At 38.8% G+C, this 19412-nt stretch overlaps 1 protein-coding gene across 2 annotated transcripts in view; it reads left to right on the top strand.

Moving 5' to 3' along the window:
- LOC133867613 (vacuolar sorting protein 3) overlaps window positions 1–19412 on the top strand; it is a 71066-nt gene that overhangs the window by 24086 nt on the left and 27568 nt on the right. For both annotated transcript variants that reach the window (XM_062304364.1, XM_062304365.1), the window contains exons 2-7: window positions 4214–4489; window positions 8265–8461; window positions 8752–8893; window positions 9840–10112; window positions 10216–10288; window positions 16123–16171. In XM_062304364.1, the coding sequence (XP_062160348.1) occupies window positions 4214–4489; window positions 8265–8461; window positions 8752–8893; window positions 9840–10112; window positions 10216–10288; window positions 16123–16171 (1010 nt within the window). The remainder of the gene's footprint in view (window positions 1–4213; window positions 4490–8264; window positions 8462–8751; window positions 8894–9839; window positions 10113–10215; window positions 10289–16122; window positions 16172–19412) is intronic.

The raw sequence follows: 19412 nt of genomic DNA, 5'->3' as shown, positions 1-19412 counted from the left end.
TCGGGCGAGATTTTGTTAATGTGAGATAGATGGGTGGTGGAGAAGGTTGAGGAGTGTGTGGGAAGATATACACAATTGCGTGTTCTTTGAATCTCTGTGCAATACTGGTGATAATGTTGTATGGGCATTTGGGGGGGTTTACGGTCCGAATGATGATAGGGATAGGATGGAACTGTGGGATGAGTTAGCTGGGAGATGCCATGGTGTATTGGAGGGAGACTTTAATGTGGTTCGATTCCAAGCTAGAGGTTAGGTGTTGCCGGCTATTTTGCAGCAATGGTAGAGTTTTCAGACTTCATATTCATGCAAAGTTTGGTGGATCTTCCGCTTGAAGGTGGTCAGTTTACTTGGTCAAATAATCAGGAAGATCAAACATGGTCTAGAATTGATAGATTCTTAATTTCTCTGGAGTGGGAAGAACTTTTTCCTTAAGTGACACAGAGGAGATTGCCAGGAATTTTATCTAATCACTTTCCTTTGCTGTTGGATTGTGGGGCTCCAAGAGGAGGGAGCAGGTATTTTAAATTTGAAAACATGTGGTTGAAATTTGATGGTTTTGTTGATTAGGTTAAAACTTGGTGGATGTCTTATGAGTTTTATGGATTACCAAGTTACATTTTGGCTAATAAGTTGAAAGCTTTGAAGACGAACTTGAAGAAATGGAATGAGGAAGTGTTTGGTGATGTAAGGAAGAAAAAGAATGAATTATTGGAGGGTATTCGAGATCTGGATTTAATTGAAGAGTGCCGTTGCTTAGAGGAGGAGGAAATGGTTAGAAAAATAGATATGTTGAGAGAGTTGGAGAAAACTCTCCTTTTTGAGGAAATGAGCTGGAGATAGAAATCACGAGTTTTGTGGCTGAAGGAGGGGGAACAAGAACACAATTTTTTTTTTTTCACAGGGTGGCCAACTCACATCGTAAATTCAATCATGTGGACTCTTTGAATATAAATGGTGTAACGTCCAAGAATCCTGTGCAGATACAACATCATATAGTACATTATTACAACAAGTTGTATTTTGAGCAGTGTTGTTGGAGGCCAAGGGTCTGTGTTTCCGATCCATGAATGTGGACGAGAGTATTTGGTTAGAAAGAGAGTTCGAGGAGAAGGAGGTGTGGGATGTGGTTAGGGTTATGGATGGAGACAAGGCACCGGGTCCAGACGGCTTCTAAATGGCTTTCTTTTAGAAGTGTCAGGAAATATTGAAAAAGGATCTTATGGCTGTATTTGTAGGATTCCATAATCGAGGTTAGTTTGAGAAGAGTCTTAATACTACTTTTGTTTCTTTGATTCCAAAGAAGACTTGTGCTCTAGATGTGAAAGATTTTCCCCCTATTAGTTTGGTTGGGGGGGGGGGGGGGGGGGGGGGGGGATGTATAAGATTGAAATGGCATATGATCATGTTAATTGGGACTTGTTGCTCTATTTGTTGTAGCGGTGTGGTTTTGGGGAGAAATGGAGGGCTTGGATACGATATTGTATTTCTACGATGAGATTTTCTATTCTTGTGAATGGAACCCTGTCTGTTTTTTTTAATAGCACTTGTGGGTTGCGACAAGGGGACCCACTTTCACTTCTATTGTTTGTGGTGGTTATGAAGGCATTGAGCTGGATGCTGATTGTGGCAATGGATTAGGGTAACTTGACAAGGTTTTCAGTGGGACCCAGGAATTCTGATACTTTATTTGTGAATCATTTATTGGTTGCCGATGACACGCTGATTTTTTGTGGTACGCAAGCAGAACAAATTCGACATCTGCGCTGTATCTTCTTATGCTTTGAGGCAGCTTCAGGATTGAAGATTAATTTAGGAAAATCAGAAATTGTTCCTATCAGTGAGGTGGAGGATGTCAAAGGGTTGGCTCAACTCTTTGGATGTCAGGTCGCATCTTTGCCTATGACATACTTGGGTTTGCTATTGGGTGCTTCTTATAAGGCCATTTCTATTTGGAATGGTGTCACTGAGAAAATGGAGCAGCGGTTGGCTGGATGGTATTTGTCGAAGGGTGGTCGGCTCAGTCTTCTTAAAACTACTCTTTCCAACCTTCTTACGCATTACTTGTCGTTGTTCCCTATTCCTGTGGGCATGGCTAATCGACTTGATAAACTTCAAAGGGATTTTTTATGGGTTGGCATTGGAGATTAGGCAAAATTTCATTTAGTGAATTGGAATAGGATCTGTACTCCATTACAATCAGGTGGGCTGAGAGTTCACAATTTGATCCAGTTTAATCGAGCTCTTATCAGGAAATGGTTGTGGAGGTATGGTAGGGAGAGAGAGGCATTATGGCGATTGGTGATTGACATCAAATTTGAGTCTATGGGGTGGGTGGTGTTCTAAAAAGGTGTTGGGTACTTTTGGAGTGGGAGTGTGGAAACATATTAGGAGGGGGTGGGATAAGTTTTGTAACTTTGTTCGTTTTGAGGTTGGGGTTGGGTCACATGTAAGTTTCTGGCATGATTGGTGGTCTGGTGATAGATCTTTGAAGCAATGTTTTCCAGTGTTGTTTAGTATTGTGAGGAATAAAGATGCGATGGTAGCAGATAACTTGGTTGTTCAAAATGGAGTTATTCAGTGGAATGTTATTTTTATACGTCCAATTCATGATTGAGAGATGGAGATGGTACTTCCTTTCTTCGCTCGGCTTTATTCTATTTTGGTTCGACATGGAGAGGATGATAGGTTAGTTTGGAGCCTCTCCAGAAGGGGTCTATTTGAAGTGAACTCCTATTATGAAGTGTTAAATGGGAAAGATGACCCTTCATTTCCTTGGAAGAGTATTTGGCGTATTAAGGTTCTGACAAGGGTGGCTTTCTTTGTATAGATAGTAGCTTTAGGTAAAATTTTGACGAATGAAAATTTGCGAAAGAAAAGTGTCATGGTGATTGAGTGATGATGTATGTGTAAAAAGAGTGGAGAGTCTAATGAACAACTGCTGCTAAATTGCGAAGTTGCTCGCTATCTATGGAGTTACATTCTTACTTTATGTGGGGTAGAGTGGGTTATGCCATGAAGAGTGTTGGAATTATTGACTAGGTAGGGCGCGTCGTTTCGGTATGGTCCAGCTAAAGAAGTTTGGTGGTTAGTTCCGTTATGTTTAATGTGGTGTATTTGGCGGGAGCGGAATGCGTGGCATTTTGAAGATGTAGAGACATCGATGTTGGAGCTACGGAAGTGTTTGCTTAGCACCTTATATATTTGGATAGCAGCTCATCATAGCTTGAGTGTTTTTACTAATGCAGATTTTTTAAATTTATTTTCTGTTCATTCCTATTAGGGGTACTCTTGTATACTTTCTGTGTATTAAGGTTGCCCCCATTTGTGCTTTATTAATGAATTGACATTACTTCTAAAAAAAAATAAAAATATTCTTTTAACCTATTGATAAGTTATACATGCACCTGATAGGTCTTCAACCGGTGATCTTGTCTTCTATGTTGTCCTTATCAGGATACGAGGTGTCGTTTGTGCTACAACTCATTGGCTTGAAATTAAACAATTAATCATCATCTAGGGACTTACGACTTAGTGTTATATTTAAGAAACATTTTGACCATTACGAGATGTACATTTTTTAGATCCAACTATTTATGTTACATGTTATGGTACCCCATGTCTATAGAAAAAGAAGGGCTGATGAGATTCAAAAAATATTTGATGTTGTACCTTTTAGTAATAAAAACTACAACAATTTGCAAAAAATGAAAAAGGCATTTAGATAAGCGGAAGTGGTACTTGTTGCATGGTAATGTTTGACATGATTGATGGGGTGGTGCCCACGAATATTTGAAAATAGGTGAAACTTTATTAATGTTGATGGGGTGGTGCCCTATCATAAATTATCCTTATGAATGTCTGTGTTTATATGCGTGTATGTAGATATGTAGACATGGATTATGGAGAGCGTAGCCTCCACACCTTCATTTGGACTTCTCACTTGACTTTTACTTGAAATTCCTGGGCATGGTAGAGCTTGCAAATGTTGTGCTTCCTTTAGATGGTAGAGATGTGGTCACCACCATGGTTCATTGCTTTTGCTCTAAATGAATTGTGCTTCAGAATTTTCCTTCAAATTTTAGCTAAATGTTCTGAGTTTCATCACTCAATTAATTTGCATTCACATTTTCACATATGAACTAAGCAATAACTTTATAAATCTGTTCTCGAAGGCTCTTGACAAATTCTCTTGTTTCATTTCAAATGTTGCTAGGTTATTTTCTATCGAAATTTATCTTCTGAAGAACAAATCAAAGACTTGTTGAGAAAGAAGAACTTTAAGGAAGCCATCACCTTGGTTGAGGAGCTTGAGTGTGATGGTGAAATGTCAGAGGATATGCTCTCCTTTGTTCATGCTCAAGTGGGGTTTCTATTGCTTTTTGACCTCCATTTTGAGGAAGCAGTAAATCACTTTTTGCAGTCTGAGACAATGCAGCCTTCTGAAGTGTTTCCATTCATAATGCGAGATCCAAATCGCTGGTCACTGCTGGTATATTTTTCTCGTGTCTCTGGTTATTCTACTCAATACCTACCCTGTTATCAAAGATTGCTTCACCCTCATGCTATTGATTAGTCACTATGAACTCTTAGAAATGTAAAGTAACATGAGAGGGAAAATGTACAGTACAAAATAGTATGAAAATCCCTGAATGTCTTGCGAATAATTAGGAAATCTCTTGGGAACTTTAGAAGAGTCGGAGGAAACTCTTGGGAAATGTTTGTGAAAGCCATTATATGCATGTTTCCCTATTCTATAATTCCCTCTTTTTGATGTTTATGGATATTTTATACTCATAAAAAAATGTTTATAGATATTTTGCTTCCCATACTCATAGCATTCCACAAATATGTATTATTAAAAAAAAAAAACTCGGCAGCTCTTTTGTTTTGTTTTTTTTTTTTTTTTTTGTTTGTTTGTTTTTTTTTTTTTTTTTGTAGCTCTTTTTTTTTCTCTTTATTTTGGGTATGCTTTGTATTTTGGCTTCGGTCAGCTTGGGTTTTTGGGTGTTCCGTGGGTTTTGGGAGGTTTTGTTAGGGGTTTTGTTGGGGGTTCAAGACAGGTTTTGGGTTTTGGATGGGGATTCTACTGTATTTTGGAGGGGGCTTCTACTGTTTTTGGGTGTTTGATGGGGGTTTTCTGTTTTTGTGTTCTCTTTTGTGGGTTAGCTGGGTTGTTCATGTGTATACTACCGATGTACTTAGGGGTGTCTTACGTTTTTTTTTAATAAAATTTCTTATAAAAAAAAAATATGTATTATAATTTTTTTTTGGGAAAAATCAAATTTAGTCTTTAGGTTTTCAATTTTGACAATTAGGTTAGGTTTTTTCCTGATTTTAAATAGGTCTTTACTAACAATATGCCACGCCAGACAAGTAATTAATGTCATGTGGCTCTCGTTTGACGCGTCATGTGTCAACTGTACATGCCACGTGACACAGCTACTTTAAAATCCTAAATGATTTCTTTTTTAAAAAAAATATATATATATTTGTTTTAAAAAAAGAGGTGGTTGACCACCCCTAGTGAGGGATGGTCGGCCATCACTAACTGGTGAGGGGGACCACTCCTCACCGGATGAGGGGGTGGTGGCCCTTCACCCCTCATCCAATGAGGGGTGGCCTCCCTCACCAATTAGTGGTGCCCGACCACCTCTGTCTTTTTAAATTTTTTTAAATTTATTTAAGGTATATGTGACGTCCCACATCGTTTAGGTATGAGAATGAGGATGTGCTTATATGTATATTCGCTTGTCATGAACCTATAGAACTCTGCAGTTAAGCATGCTTATGCGAGACTAATACTAGGATAGGTGACCTCCTGAGAAGTCTGGTTTGGAGGAGCCAAAATATGACAATATTGTATCGTTGGAGGTAGATCGTTACAGTATATTTGTAATTTAAAGTAAATGTGCACGTGGTATGTGCAGGTGGCACGTGATATATCAAACGAGAGTCATGTGGCATACGTTAATTAATTTGACGGTAGGTTGACAGAGTGACTTATTTGAAACAATAGAACTCAAAATTCTTATTCTCGAAATTGAAAACATAGGGACTAAATTGAAATTACATGAAAACTTAGGGATTGAATTTGATTCCCCCCCTACTTTTTTCTCATTATTCTATAAAGTTTATGGGCTTGTTTTGCATCACTTTTTAAGACAACCTTTTGCTTTTTATTAAAAAAGTAAAAGCATTATTGCTTAACACGCAAAACTACTTTCACCTTTATTTCATATCACAACTAAAAAGGAAAAAACACCATCTAAAAAGTTTGACCAAACAAGCCCAACGGTTTGATTCTCATGCCATTTCTTTTTTCTGTTTGTACTTCTTATTTGGTAATAATATTTTTTATGAATAATAATTTTTTGAAAGAAAAGGCAAAGCCCTTGTACACAAATAATAATATTCTTATTTGGTAATATTATGTGTCCACGTGTCTGGGTCTGTTGTTTCCTGCTTTGCTAGAAGACTTCTCCTGCTCTTCTTGGGGAACTATGAGTTGGCTAATTTTTGCTATGGGGTGGTGTGCAATTGGGAAATTGGAAAGGGTGGATGTTTTGCAGAGTGTGAGTAGTTCTCCTTGTTATCTATTTTTTGGTATGATTTGTGGACATATAAACAAGTGATGTGTTTTGAAATGGACCCTACGACTCCTGAAAATATAGGCACAGGGATAAGAATCTGTCTGCACATATTTGCCAATCTATAATATTGAATGTAATTTTTCTTTTTGTTTGAACATATGTTTTTGCCCTTAATTGCTGGATTGTGATGTGCTAAATAATAATCTATCCTAATGTGCTTAATTTTCATGTTTCTCTTGTTCTTTTTTCTCCTTCTACCTAGGTGTTTTTCTTGTATACTTTGTGTGTACATGGGTTGCACTTTTACTTCTTTAATGATATTTCATTTACTTATAAAAAAAATTAAAAATCTATATCACAGAATAGGCAGCTGATTCGTAGTCTGATAGAACCATAAATAACAATTCCTTGATTTGTCTTTATTGTGTAATATTAATAATTTATCACTCATAAGAAACAAAATATGTGATAAAAGTTTTGAGGCAAAACTAAGGGCTTTTTCAAAATGTTAAGTTGTTTTTGTTCTTAAAGGGAGAAAAAACCTGAGTCTTCCCTCAGTTTTTGTCACATCTTTTTATAAGAACAAAAATAACTTATTTTCTTTTTACAAAAGATGTGACATAAATTGTGGATCTTCCAATACTAGATTCTTGTATTGATACTTTTGTCACTGTAACTGAACTGCATTGTGGAGATGGTAAGTTCTAAATGGAGTGATATGTAGTAACTGTTCGTTAGCTCTAATTTTTATTTGATATAAATTCTTGCTAATTTTGTTTTTGTTCTTTAATGTTTTATCCATCCATTTTACCTGTCAGTGGATTAGCTGATGACATGAGGCCTATGGGTCATGTGATAGACACCAGGATATGTGAATATGTGATACTACTGCATTTGTTTTTTTTTTTAGTGCTTTCTACATTTATTTTTTTTTCCGGTTGTCAAATATTGTGAAGCTGACCTTCAAGATTAATATTAATCATGGTCTCATATGAATTAGTGTAAGACTTTTAGATTATCCACTAACCTTCAGGATTCTAAATGAATTGGCCACTCAAGAATTACGCTCGTGCATGGCTCAGTACATTTTACAATTGTACCAGGAAGTGGCCCCTAATTAATGAAATGAATGAACGAGGGAAAAAAAATTGCTACCTTAAGTGAACTTTGTATGTTTCACACAAGTTTGTAATTAGTTAGGTACATGAGGAATAATATTGTCATGTTCTGAATGCAATATTGAATGAAGGCGTGCGTTCAACTTTAGCTTGCTACCACCAAGTGGGAAAACTTACTGAAACTATTTCTTGAAAATCATTTGGAACAGAAATATTTTCCTCAATCTTATATCTGTTCATCAGTTACTGGAAAATGCTGACCTAGTCAGTAGTAAACAGTACTTAAGTTGTAGAAGCTGGCTTAAGCAAACTATTATTGCCAACCATCCTCACTGGTCACCGGGGATCTGTGCTGATAGCAGGCTCACCCCAATTGGGTGGGCACCCCCAGCAACTGGAGGTCACACCGCTGATAAGTTGGGCAGTATAAATCCATAGATGTTTCCATGCGTCCTAGAAATTAGAACATTATGATAAAACTCTCTTTTTTCTGCTAACAAATAAAGCCCATGCGTTCTAAATTTTGTAATTATGGAACTTAAACTTGCCTTTTCAGGTTCCTAGAAACCGGTATTGGGGTCTGCATCCACCCCCTAAACCTCTTGAAGATGTTGTAGATGATGGGTTGCTGGCTATCCAAAGAGCTACCTTCCTGAGAAAAGCAGGTGTAGAAACTTTAATAGATGACGATTTTCTCTCAAATCCACCAAGTAGAGCTGATTTATTGGAGTCAGCAATCCAGAACATTACCAGGTGCTTGATTTCTTGTGGTTTTTGTTTTTTTTTGTTTATTGTTCATTAGTATAATTGCTGCTGCATTGCCTCGCCTCCCAACCCTCTCCCTTTCTGTTTTATTTTTGGTTAATTAAAAGTCGAGGCAGTGCAGGAACAGGATACAGGAGCATTCTATGTAGAATGATCTGCATGTTTTTCGATTTTTTTTAACCCCTTTCATTCTGTATAGTAATTGTTTTTATGCTTTTGTGGCATGTGATGTGAGTAGTGGTGTTATTGAGTAACTCTATTGCTCTCATTTGCTATAGGTACTTGGAAGTTTGCCGGCAGAAAGAGTTAACATTGTCAGTGAGAGAGGGAGTTGACACACTATTAATGTACCTTTATAGAGCTCTAAATTGTATTAGTGATATGGAGAAGCTGGCATCTTCAACAAACAGCTGTATTGTGGTATGTGACATACACACACGTATTTATTTTGTTTATCCTTTGTTTGTCAGTTAATATATTCATATATTTGTCTTAAGGTATTAATACTCCTGCAATGTTTTCAAATCTGGATTGGTTTATTCCTGGTTCATGTTACTTATAGAAACCCGATTGGTTTATGTTGGGAGTAATTGTTTGGGGGCTGCCAAGAAAAGCTAGAAAATCTGAGCGATAACAAGTTGTGGAAAATTGAATTATGTTTTCTAAAGTGATAACAAGTTGAGAAAAATTGGATTATGGTTTCTAATAACATAGAACTTAAGGATGAAAATGGATGAGAAAAGTTCTCTGAAATTACTTGTCATGGAAAAAAAGTTTTTTTGAAAATCCGGCTACTTCTTTCTAGAAGGGAAAGCAAAAAAGTAAGTAAAACCAAAATTTACATTTATTAGATCTTTAGAAAAGCCTAGGAACTTACCAAAAAAAAAAAAAAAAAAAAAAACCTAGGTGGAAAGTGACTGAACCAATATTAAGATCATGAACAAAACTAATCTTGTCACTCTAGATCCTTCATTTTTACTCTTTTTCAATTTCAAGTTATGACTGGAGATTAAATTGACAGAAATTCTGGTCTTAGACGGCCAGACAATGGTCAAGTCTCATAGCACGGTCCCTGTGACTTTGAAACCTGTCTACATGCCAATGTTCTAAAAGCGAACAATTATTAGAGAGAACTGGAGAGGGGTATGGACCATTGGAACTACGCATTTTTGTTCCAGATTTGGAAACATTGCATTCTTGTTTAGCTGTTGGTAAGGATCAAGTTATTTTAGGCCTCAAGACAATGCAATATGTGAGGATGTTGGTAAACTGTGGAATCTTAGTATTCCATTGCATTGCAAAACAGAGAGGCCGTTGTATGGAGCCTGCTTGAAGGATGACCGTGCAACTTGCATGGACGGTGCAGGAGGAGTTGGAAACTTTATTAGATGACTCTGGGCACTTACGGACACTTGCCTTTCTCTATGCAAGTAAAGGGATGAGCTCAAAGGCTCTTGCTATTTGGCGTATCTTGGCAAGGAATTATTCAACTGGCCTCTGGAAAGACCCTGCCCTGGAGAATTGCTTACAGGATTCCAGTAACAATAGTATCTCCAGTAAGGAAATTGCTGCAACTGAGGCGTCAAAAATTCTTGAGGAGTCATCTGATCAGGATCTGGTTCTACAACATCTTGGATGGGTATGTTTCTTATAAAAGTTTAGTGATCTTATAAGCAAAGCCAATGGAATTATGCTCCATGAACTTAATGGCTAATGAGGATCTTCCTGATGTCTCTTATTAGATTGCAGATGTCAACCAGGTGCTTGCTGTTCAAGTTTTAACATCTGAAAAGAGAGCCATTCAGTTCTCTCCAGGTGGGCCTCTTTCCTATGAGAATCTTTATGTCCTGACAAATTTTGGTCCTGATTTTTTTTTTTTTTAAAGAAAAAAATTCAAATAGCTGCTAATCTATCTTGTTCATGCTAATTTTAGGAACTTATAATTTGAGTATATATAGGTTTTGAACCAATTATTCGTGTGTTCTCATGGGGATATCTCAGGTGGTTCAGACCATCCTATTCTGTTTGATATTTGAAAATTAATCTCATGTTTCAGAAGTTTCTCTTTGCTTAGCCTTTTTTTTTTTGTTTTTTTGTTTTTAAAAAATATATCCTTCAGTGAAAAATGTACTTTGTATGACTTTATATTGATATGTAATTATTTCCTGCCATTGATCGCAATGGTAGAAGATGTGCCTATAAACGAATGAAATTGGATTGCATAAGAGCCACTTTAATATAGGATTATATGTACTTATAGTGTATTTTTGTTTTCTTCTTCTTTTTGTTTTTTTTCTCTCTTGGGGGGGGGGGGGTTGAATTATGATTCATTGTTTTGCTTCTTTTGTAGTGACAATATTTTTGTGTTGAATAATTTTTCTTTCTTTTTGATTGATAAGATGGAGTGGCAGAGGGTGAAGCATTTTAAACTTTGGTATCAGTATTTAATAAACAGGTGAACAAATGAATCTTGAATTTCTTTTTGATGAATAATAATTTACTGAAAGAAACGACAAAGCCCTCTTACATGAAAAGTATAAAAGAGAACCATTCTAAATGGGTCTAAAGTCTAAAAACTTAACAAGATTTAAAAGATTCGAATAGGAGAAATCAAGAACACAGACTACAACCCAATCCAAGAGAGAACTAAAAAGAGAAAGGATTTTGAACGGAACACATTGGACTCACAGTCTTCAAAGAAACGCTGATTCTTTTCTCTCCCAATGATCCACTTTAAAAATGTGTGCTGTCGAATAAAGTTCTGGGAATGAAGACTTGAGAGTAGCTGTTCCGCACCACATATCATTCCAAAAAAGGATGCTGAATCCACCCCCAACCTTGAAGGAAACAAGGTTGAAGAAATTCCCTCAGCCATTCCTAATACTCTTCCAAAGCCACACCCCATAGGGCCCTCAAGCTTCCTTTGAACACCACCATCTCTTTCTACCCTCTACTTCTCAACAATCACCTATCACCGTAGAAAGCCATTTTCCCAGTAGAGCTTTATTGAATGGCATGAGATTCTTAACTACCAACCCTCCTCTAGGAATTGAGGAGCAGATAGTCTTCCAATTAGGGTTGACAATTTTTGACACGACCCGCGAATCCGTTACGAACGCGACACGAAATTATAGGGTTAAAGTTTAGGCTAAACGAGTTGACGGGTTGACGGGTCGACTCGAACCCGACATGATAACATATTTTGCCAACCTTACTTCCAGTTCACCATATGAAACTTAGGCTCACTACCTGGTCTATCCTAGAGAAAGTCTCTTTGAAGACACTCCAATTTCCTAGCTATACTAGATGTTAAGGAAAAAGGGACAAGAAGTTGCTGTAAATTGGATAACGTACTCCTAATTAGAGTTAGACAACCATCTCGAGACTAGTAGACCTCCTTCCAATTAGCGAATCTTTTTTCTATTTTCTCAACTACCCTATCCCAAATAGCTTCACTTAAAAGAAGCACCTAGAGGAAGTTCAAAATATTTCGAGGGTAGAGAAGAGATACTACAATTGAGAATATCGACCAGCTCTTCCTAATGTGGAACCTCCCTTTCTGCGACAAAATTGGATTTCTGAAGATTGACCTTCAAGCCTAAAATGACCTCAAAACACATGAGAACTTGACACAAATTATAGATTTGCTCATGATTTGCATCACACATAATTTTTTTTTTTTTTAATAAATAAATTTAGTCTTATTAAAAGTGTAAGGCACTTCTAAGTACAATGAAAGTATACAAAAGAAAACACCTAACTAGGAATGGTAAAACGAACAAAGAAATCAACAAAGCTAATCGACAGTGGGGACAATAAAGCCACCGTCCAAAGATACAGCGTGTGAAGAAACGAAGTTAAAATATCATCCATGAAACTTTCCAAATCCTCGAAACACCTAAGATTTCTTTCCCTCCAAACACACCAAAAAATGTAGATTGGCACCATCTTCCAAATTGCAACACTCCTCGGCCTTCTAGACTTATACCAATAGGCAAATAAGTTGATTACTCATCTAGGCATAACCCAATACATATCAAAACAAGAATAAATGTTATTCCACAGAGCGGAAGCCACATCACAGTGAAGAAGAAGGTGGTCCACAGATTCCCTATCTCTCTTGCACAAGCAATATCTGTCCACAATGATGATATGTCTCTTCCTGAGATTATCCACAGTAAGGATCTTGCCTAGGGTTGCAGACTAAGTGATATTTGAACTCTTCACCCATCCCAACCCCAAAGAACATCCTGTTGTAGCTTCTCAATGCGAGCAAGAACACTCCCCGGGATAGTGAACAAAGACAAATAATAAGCAAGTAAATTGGCAAGGGTACTCTTAATAAGGGTGACTACCACCCTTGGAGAGGTATAACCTTTTCCAACTAGCCAGACAATACTCTTCTGGATTACCCCGTCCCAAGTATGAGTGGACTTATAGGAAGCTTCAAAGGAAGACCAAGATACTTCACCGGCAAGGAAGCAACCCCACACCCTAGAATGCCGGCCAACCTTTCCACTTGATCTACATTCCCCACTGGAATTAAATTGGACTTTGCCAAATTAACCTTCATGCCCGAAGCAGCTTCAAACAGAAGGAAGAGATTCTACAAATAACGCAACTGAGAAGAATGAGCACTACAGAATATCAGAGTATCATCGGCAAACAGAAGATGCGAAAAAGTAGCATTACCCACTTTGAAGCCTTCTAGCAAAGCCCCACTGACTGCAGCATAAATCATACGGCTGAAAGCCTCTATCACAAATACAAACAATAGGGGTGACAGAGGATCCCCTTGTTTCAAACCTCGGGAACTACTGAAAAAGTCATTAGGAGAGCCATTGACTAACACCGAAAACTGCACAGAAGAAATACAATGAGCTATCTATGAACACCATTTTCCCCCGAAGCCACACCTCCTTAGCATATACAAAAGAAAATCCCAATTTACATGATTATATGCTTTCTCCAAATCCATTTTACATAGGACGCCTGGCTCCCCCGATCTTAATATACTATCAAGGCATTCATTTGCAATAAGGATCGGGTCGAGAATCTGCCTCCCTTTGATGAAGGCACTTTGAGATTTGGATATGACCTCCAAAATCGACTTCGATCTGTTTGCTAGAACTTTAGCAATAATCTTGTAAATTCCTAACATAAGACTAATGGGCCGAAAGTCTTTGAGGGAATTAGCACCAGGAATCTTTGGAATAAGTGAAATGAACGAAACATTTAGGTTCTTCTCAAACAAACCTCTAGCATGAAAGTCAAAAATACCTCCATAATGTCCAAGCTCAAGACATCCCAACACGCTTGGAAGAAAGCCATAGAGAAACCATCAGGACTTGGCGCCTTATCACTATTTGTAGCTAACACTACCATCCTAACCTCCTCCTCCTCGAAAGCTCTCTCCAACTAGCTGGCTTCAGACTCCAAAATAGAATCAAAGGAAATACCATCCACCATAGGCCTCCACCTACACGGCTCAGAAAAGAACTTTTGATAGAACTGTACCACGTGCTCGACTATTTCTATCTGATTAGAAGGAGTATATCCAATCAATAAGGAGTCCATAGAGTTGTACCTTCTATTTGAGTTGCCTATGGAATGGAAGAATTTATTACACTTGTCCCCTTCCTTTAACCACATCACTGTCGATTTTTGCCGCCAACTCACCTCCTCCAAAAGAGAACGCCTCTCTAACTCGCTGACAATCTCTGTCGTTTTTAGAAGCTCCTCCTCAACTAAAGCCCTACTACCTTCAATAGTATCAAAAGCCTGAAGCTCTTCAAAAAGCTTCCTCTTGTTCCTCTCTACATTACCAAAAACCTCTTCGTTCCATATCTTCAAATTCTGTTTCAGGGCCTTGAGTTTGCGAGCTAAGACATGACTGGGAGTACCTTGAAACGAATACGAATCCCACCATTGTTTTTCACCAACCCCACAAAACCATCCGCCTTAAGCCACATGTTCTCAAATTTGAAAGGCCTTCTCCTCCTAGAAATGTCACCACAATCAAGAAGAATCGGAACGTGATCTGAATAGAGGTGAGGAAGCTTCTTCTGGGAGGCCACAGGAAATCGAGCTTCCCAATATGGGGAAACTAGAAAACGATCAATCCTAGACCAAACGGGAGGATCAATAGAAAGCGACCAAGTAAAAGAGCCCCCAATGAGAGGAAATCCATTAGACTTTGATTAGAGATAAAATTAGAGAAATCTCTCATAGCAGACATACTACCCTCTCCAGATCTTTCACTAGAGAACCAAGTTACATTGAAATTACCCCCATACACCATGGCATGTTCCACCAATTGAGAATCCCAGCCAGCTCATCCCAAAGCAATCTCCTATCAATACCAAAATTCGTACCTTAAACCCCTACAAAGGCCCAAACGAAACGATCCGCTACATTCTTGAAAGAGATTGTGAGAGTGAACTCCCCCAAACACGCATCTACCTTCTCCACCACCCTCTTATCCCACTTGATCAAAATGCCCCCTGAAGCCCTACTAGAATCTGAACAGCACCAATCCACATGATTGCAACCCTATAAGCTGGGCACAAAACTTCTTGACATACCATGAACTTTGGTTTCTTGGAAGCATATAATATCCACCTTCCAATCTCTAAGCAAATTACTAATCCTTAGGCGTTTGCTCCTATTGTTCAACCCCCTCACATTCCATGATAGAATCCTATGCTTCATGACACAATTTGATGACCCCTCGCCTTCCTTTTTCCACGGCTTGAGCAAGATCCTCTAGCATCGTAGTTAATAGAACTCTCCAAATTCTTGACCTCCCTATTGCTTTTCGTACCACCACTCGATAGGGCTCCCACCTCTCCATTACGACGTTCCTCTTCAAGAAAAGTCAAGAGGGCTAACAATTGCAACTTATGACCCACATACGAGATCCCTACAATGGGATAAATCTCGTTTGCACACTGCATCACACATAATAAGTGTATCATCTGCAGAAAGGCGAAATATTACCAAGGGGTAGCGTTTTGGATATCTACTTGGAATCATGATAAATAACCCCCAATCATAGCTCTAGAGAGCGTCCTACTAAGAGCCTACATGACAATCACGAAGAGGAGAGGTGAGAAAGGGTCCCTTTGTTAGTGGCCCTAAAAATTACCAAAGAAGCCATGAACTTTGGTCCCCTTGTATATGAAGCGGACATTTGAAACGTAAGGCAAGTCTCAATGAATTTGTAAAATCACATATTGGAAACACTAATTGAGGCCTGATGAGTATTTGAATGATTTATTAAAGCTTTAAACAGCAGGGTGTGAGGCAAACATGGCGAGACTCAAGGAGTATGGCATATGATCTGTGATAGCCTACAATTATTTAAGTCTCAAGATTGTGCATGTTGGCATTTGCCTTGGGGCTCATGCTGAGGTGTGCTCAAAGTGTGAGCCTTAGAAACCTCTTATATCAGTTTTTCATTAATATGCGTGACATATCTGTAGGATAGTAAATGACATTTTTTGAAAAGTTGTTAATATGACAAAAGATTAATTGTTGTGAATAAATTTTTTGTATCAAATGTGAATTAAACATTGTTCTTTATCTCTAGATTTCATCTTTCCTTTTGGTTTTTGTTGTAATCAGACTTTATTCATTTCTTATTGCAGATGAAGTTATTGCCGCAATTGATCCAAGAAAGGTAGAAATTTTTCAAAGGTACGCACATCACATTGTATCACAGCTTTGCAGCAGTATAATTATATGTTATCCACAGGAAAGAGTGCTCAAACCCTCTTCCACCCACTAGGGAACTCTCTCTCTCTTCGCCCCCCCCCCCCCCCCCCCCCCCCTTTCTCACTCATTTTGATTCGTCCACATCTTTTAGCTTTTGTAAATATGATAGAGAGACCACAAAGGCTCAAGTTAATAGTAAAACACCTGAATTATACTCATCCTCGTAAATGAGAAGTTCAATGATAAAAGAAGTTGACTACTTCCTGTTTATTGGTATCTCATTTGGCACCTGTGAATTTTGTTTGACAAAGTAGCATTTTTAATGTATTATTTGGTCCTGTGATATTGTGTGATAGAACAAATATATTAGGCTGTAAAACCTTGCTCTATAGCTGAGCATTCTGTTACGTACCTAGGGTAATTAGAATTAGGCTTTAAATTAGGTAAGTGTCATATTATCATTTAAGAGAATAATAAGTTTATTAGTATGGTATTAGTATAATAAATTAATTAGGAAAATGAGGAGTCTTGCTCATAAAGCAAGAATCCCGAGATTAAGGGATTTATATCCCATTATATTAGGAAGGAAATAAAGGAATTATTTATTACATTAGGGTTAGTAATATTTATGTAATATTTATTTAATTATTGTTTCCGTAATTCAAGCTTTGTAACCCTATAAATAGGGTATTGAAGAATGAAATAATATGAAGAAGAAAAATTATAAAACAACTCTAGTAGTTGCTTTGGGAGTTTTTTAGGGTTTCTCGAATAACCCTTAACTTTAGGAGGACTAGGGTACCTCGAATACCCTACTATCCCACACATTCCCCATCCAAATTATACACCCTTCATCCCCGTTACGCAGGACCGTAACAACTTGGTATCAGAGCCACGTTACGATTACAGACCAAGCCAATCATGTCAGTCATATCATCCGAAGAATTTTGGGCAGAATTTCACGAGCGCACAAAACATATGGAGGAGATGTTGGGTACCCTGCTCGCCAGAAGCCAGGGCCATCGAGAGGAAGACCAAAGCAATTCAGCAAGTTCCTCTAGGCACCAAGCCGGCAGAGATTTCAGCCAAATCCAAAACTTCCGTGCAAAAGACCCATGCCACACAAGTCCTTCGCAAGTAATAACACTTTCACCCTCACTCTTAGAAAATCTTCCAGAAAAACAACCTACAAAAGAAACCCCACCTTCACCATCACCCTTAGAAAATCTACCCAAACAACAACCCACCAAAGAAACATCAACCCCACCACCAAGCAAAGACCCTGAACCCATCACCGCTCAAAAGAAAGACCAACCCCCACGATCTCCACAAACACCACCACCTATCAACCCATCAGCACAAACACTATCCCTACCCAAAATCCCAGCCAAAACCCAAAAAAACGACTCCTTTTGGCCAAAACCGAAAGTTCAGCCACCACCAACACCCCCAAAATTCCCACCATGTTCACCCATCGACCAACCACGCCATCAACCACCTCAAAGCCCAGCCACCCTCTTCCAAATTTCCTCAACCCAGAAGTCCCCATACCTCAAGACTACTCACTGTCAACCACAAACCAAAAGGACCAAACCAAAAAAACCATCCCCACAGTTGAAACCCTACCCCTTTCACACTGATCGGTCCAGAAGAAGGAAACGGGCAAGGTTCAAAACAAGACATTTCCTGGCAAGAAGAAAGCCCCTTGCAGTGTCTAAGTTCGGTGTGAACCGGTTGGGCCGTGAGAAGAAAGACACGGGCTGGGACAAAAGGGGACCGAAGAAGAAGAGGCAGGTGCGGCGGGCCAACAACCGGGGCTTCAAGTTCAAGGTGTCGGCAATTCGGTGTTCAGCAAGGAAGAGGCTCGGGAAGGAGACCAGGTCGTGGCTAAGAGTGGCGGGCACAGGCCAGGGGCAGGGAGCAGGGCTCGGGAGGATGGGTAGCGATCCAGAGGATCCGACGGAGCGCGGTTCCCCTCCGGATGGCGTTTCAGGTCACCGGCGGCCACCCAGACGTCCGCCAAACGGTGATTATGCAAAGGGGGGCGATTTCGGCGTAAACCACGGCAGCCCGGAATTTTCCATCGAGCACAGGGGCGAGCCTCCACGCGATCCTGTGATGGATGCAGAGATACCGGCCGATGATCGACAATTTCCGGTGAGCAAGGTGGACAGAGGAGCATGCTCGGGCTTGACTGGCGGAGGAAGATTGAAGATTGGACCCGAGATTTCCGGATTTTTTGCTGCAGGAGAATTCAACCCAGAATCTGCTAGAGGAAAATGGAAAGAAGTTGCAGCTGGAAGGGAAGGGACGCACGTTAGAGCAGCTGGCGGCGTGAAATCCGGGCATCTAGTAGAGAGAAATATGGTGCCCGATCTTGCTACCCCTAAATGGAAGATTGCGGATAAGGGAAACATGGAAGCTACGATTTGGGGGAATCAACGTCTGTGATGCTGAGTTAAAAAAAAAAAAGAAAAAAAAAAGAAAAGAAAAAAAAAAAAAAAGGAAGATGCCCTCCACGTCAACAGCAATTGACAGCATTTTTAGGACCTTGGGGACAAGGTCCATTTTAAGGGGGTTGGAGTGTTACGTACCTAGGGTAATTAGAATTAGGCTTTAAATTAGGTAAGTGTCGTATTATCATTTAAGAGAATAATAAGTTTATTAGTATGGTATTAGTATAATAAATTAATTAGGAAAATGAGGAGTCTTGCTCATAAAGCAAGAATCCCGAGATTAAGGGATTTATATCCCATTATATTAGGAAGGAAATAAAGGAATTATTTATTCCATTAGGGTTAGTAATATTTATGTAATATTTATTTAATTATTGTTTCCGTAATTCAAGCTTTGTAACCCTATAAATAGGGTATTGAAGAATGAAATAATATGAAGAAGAAAAATTATAAAACAACTCTAGTAGTTGCTTTGGGAGTTTTTTAGGGTTTCTCGAATAACCCTTAACTTTTGGAGGACTAGGGTACCTCGAATACCCTACTATCCCACACATTCCCCATCCAAATTATACACCCTTCATCCCCGTTACGCAGAACCGTAACACATTCATTGAATATTTATAGGAGAATTACAAGAGTGCATAATAGACTAGGACTCCTATACACGCTGATCATAATAGATTAAGACTCCTATACATACTGAAAGTAGGACTCTTTAACTCCCATCTATTTAGCATACAATTAGACTTAGGACTCTAGCTTAGAAC

The sequence above is a fragment of the Alnus glutinosa genome, chromosome 5, assembly GCF_958979055.1.
Source record: "Alnus glutinosa chromosome 5, dhAlnGlut1.1, whole genome shotgun sequence".
Lineage (NCBI taxonomy): Eukaryota > Viridiplantae > Streptophyta > Magnoliopsida > Fagales > Betulaceae > Alnus > Alnus glutinosa.
The sequence above is the reverse complement of the archived record's forward strand: the minus strand, read 5'-3'. Positions and strand labels throughout refer to the sequence as shown.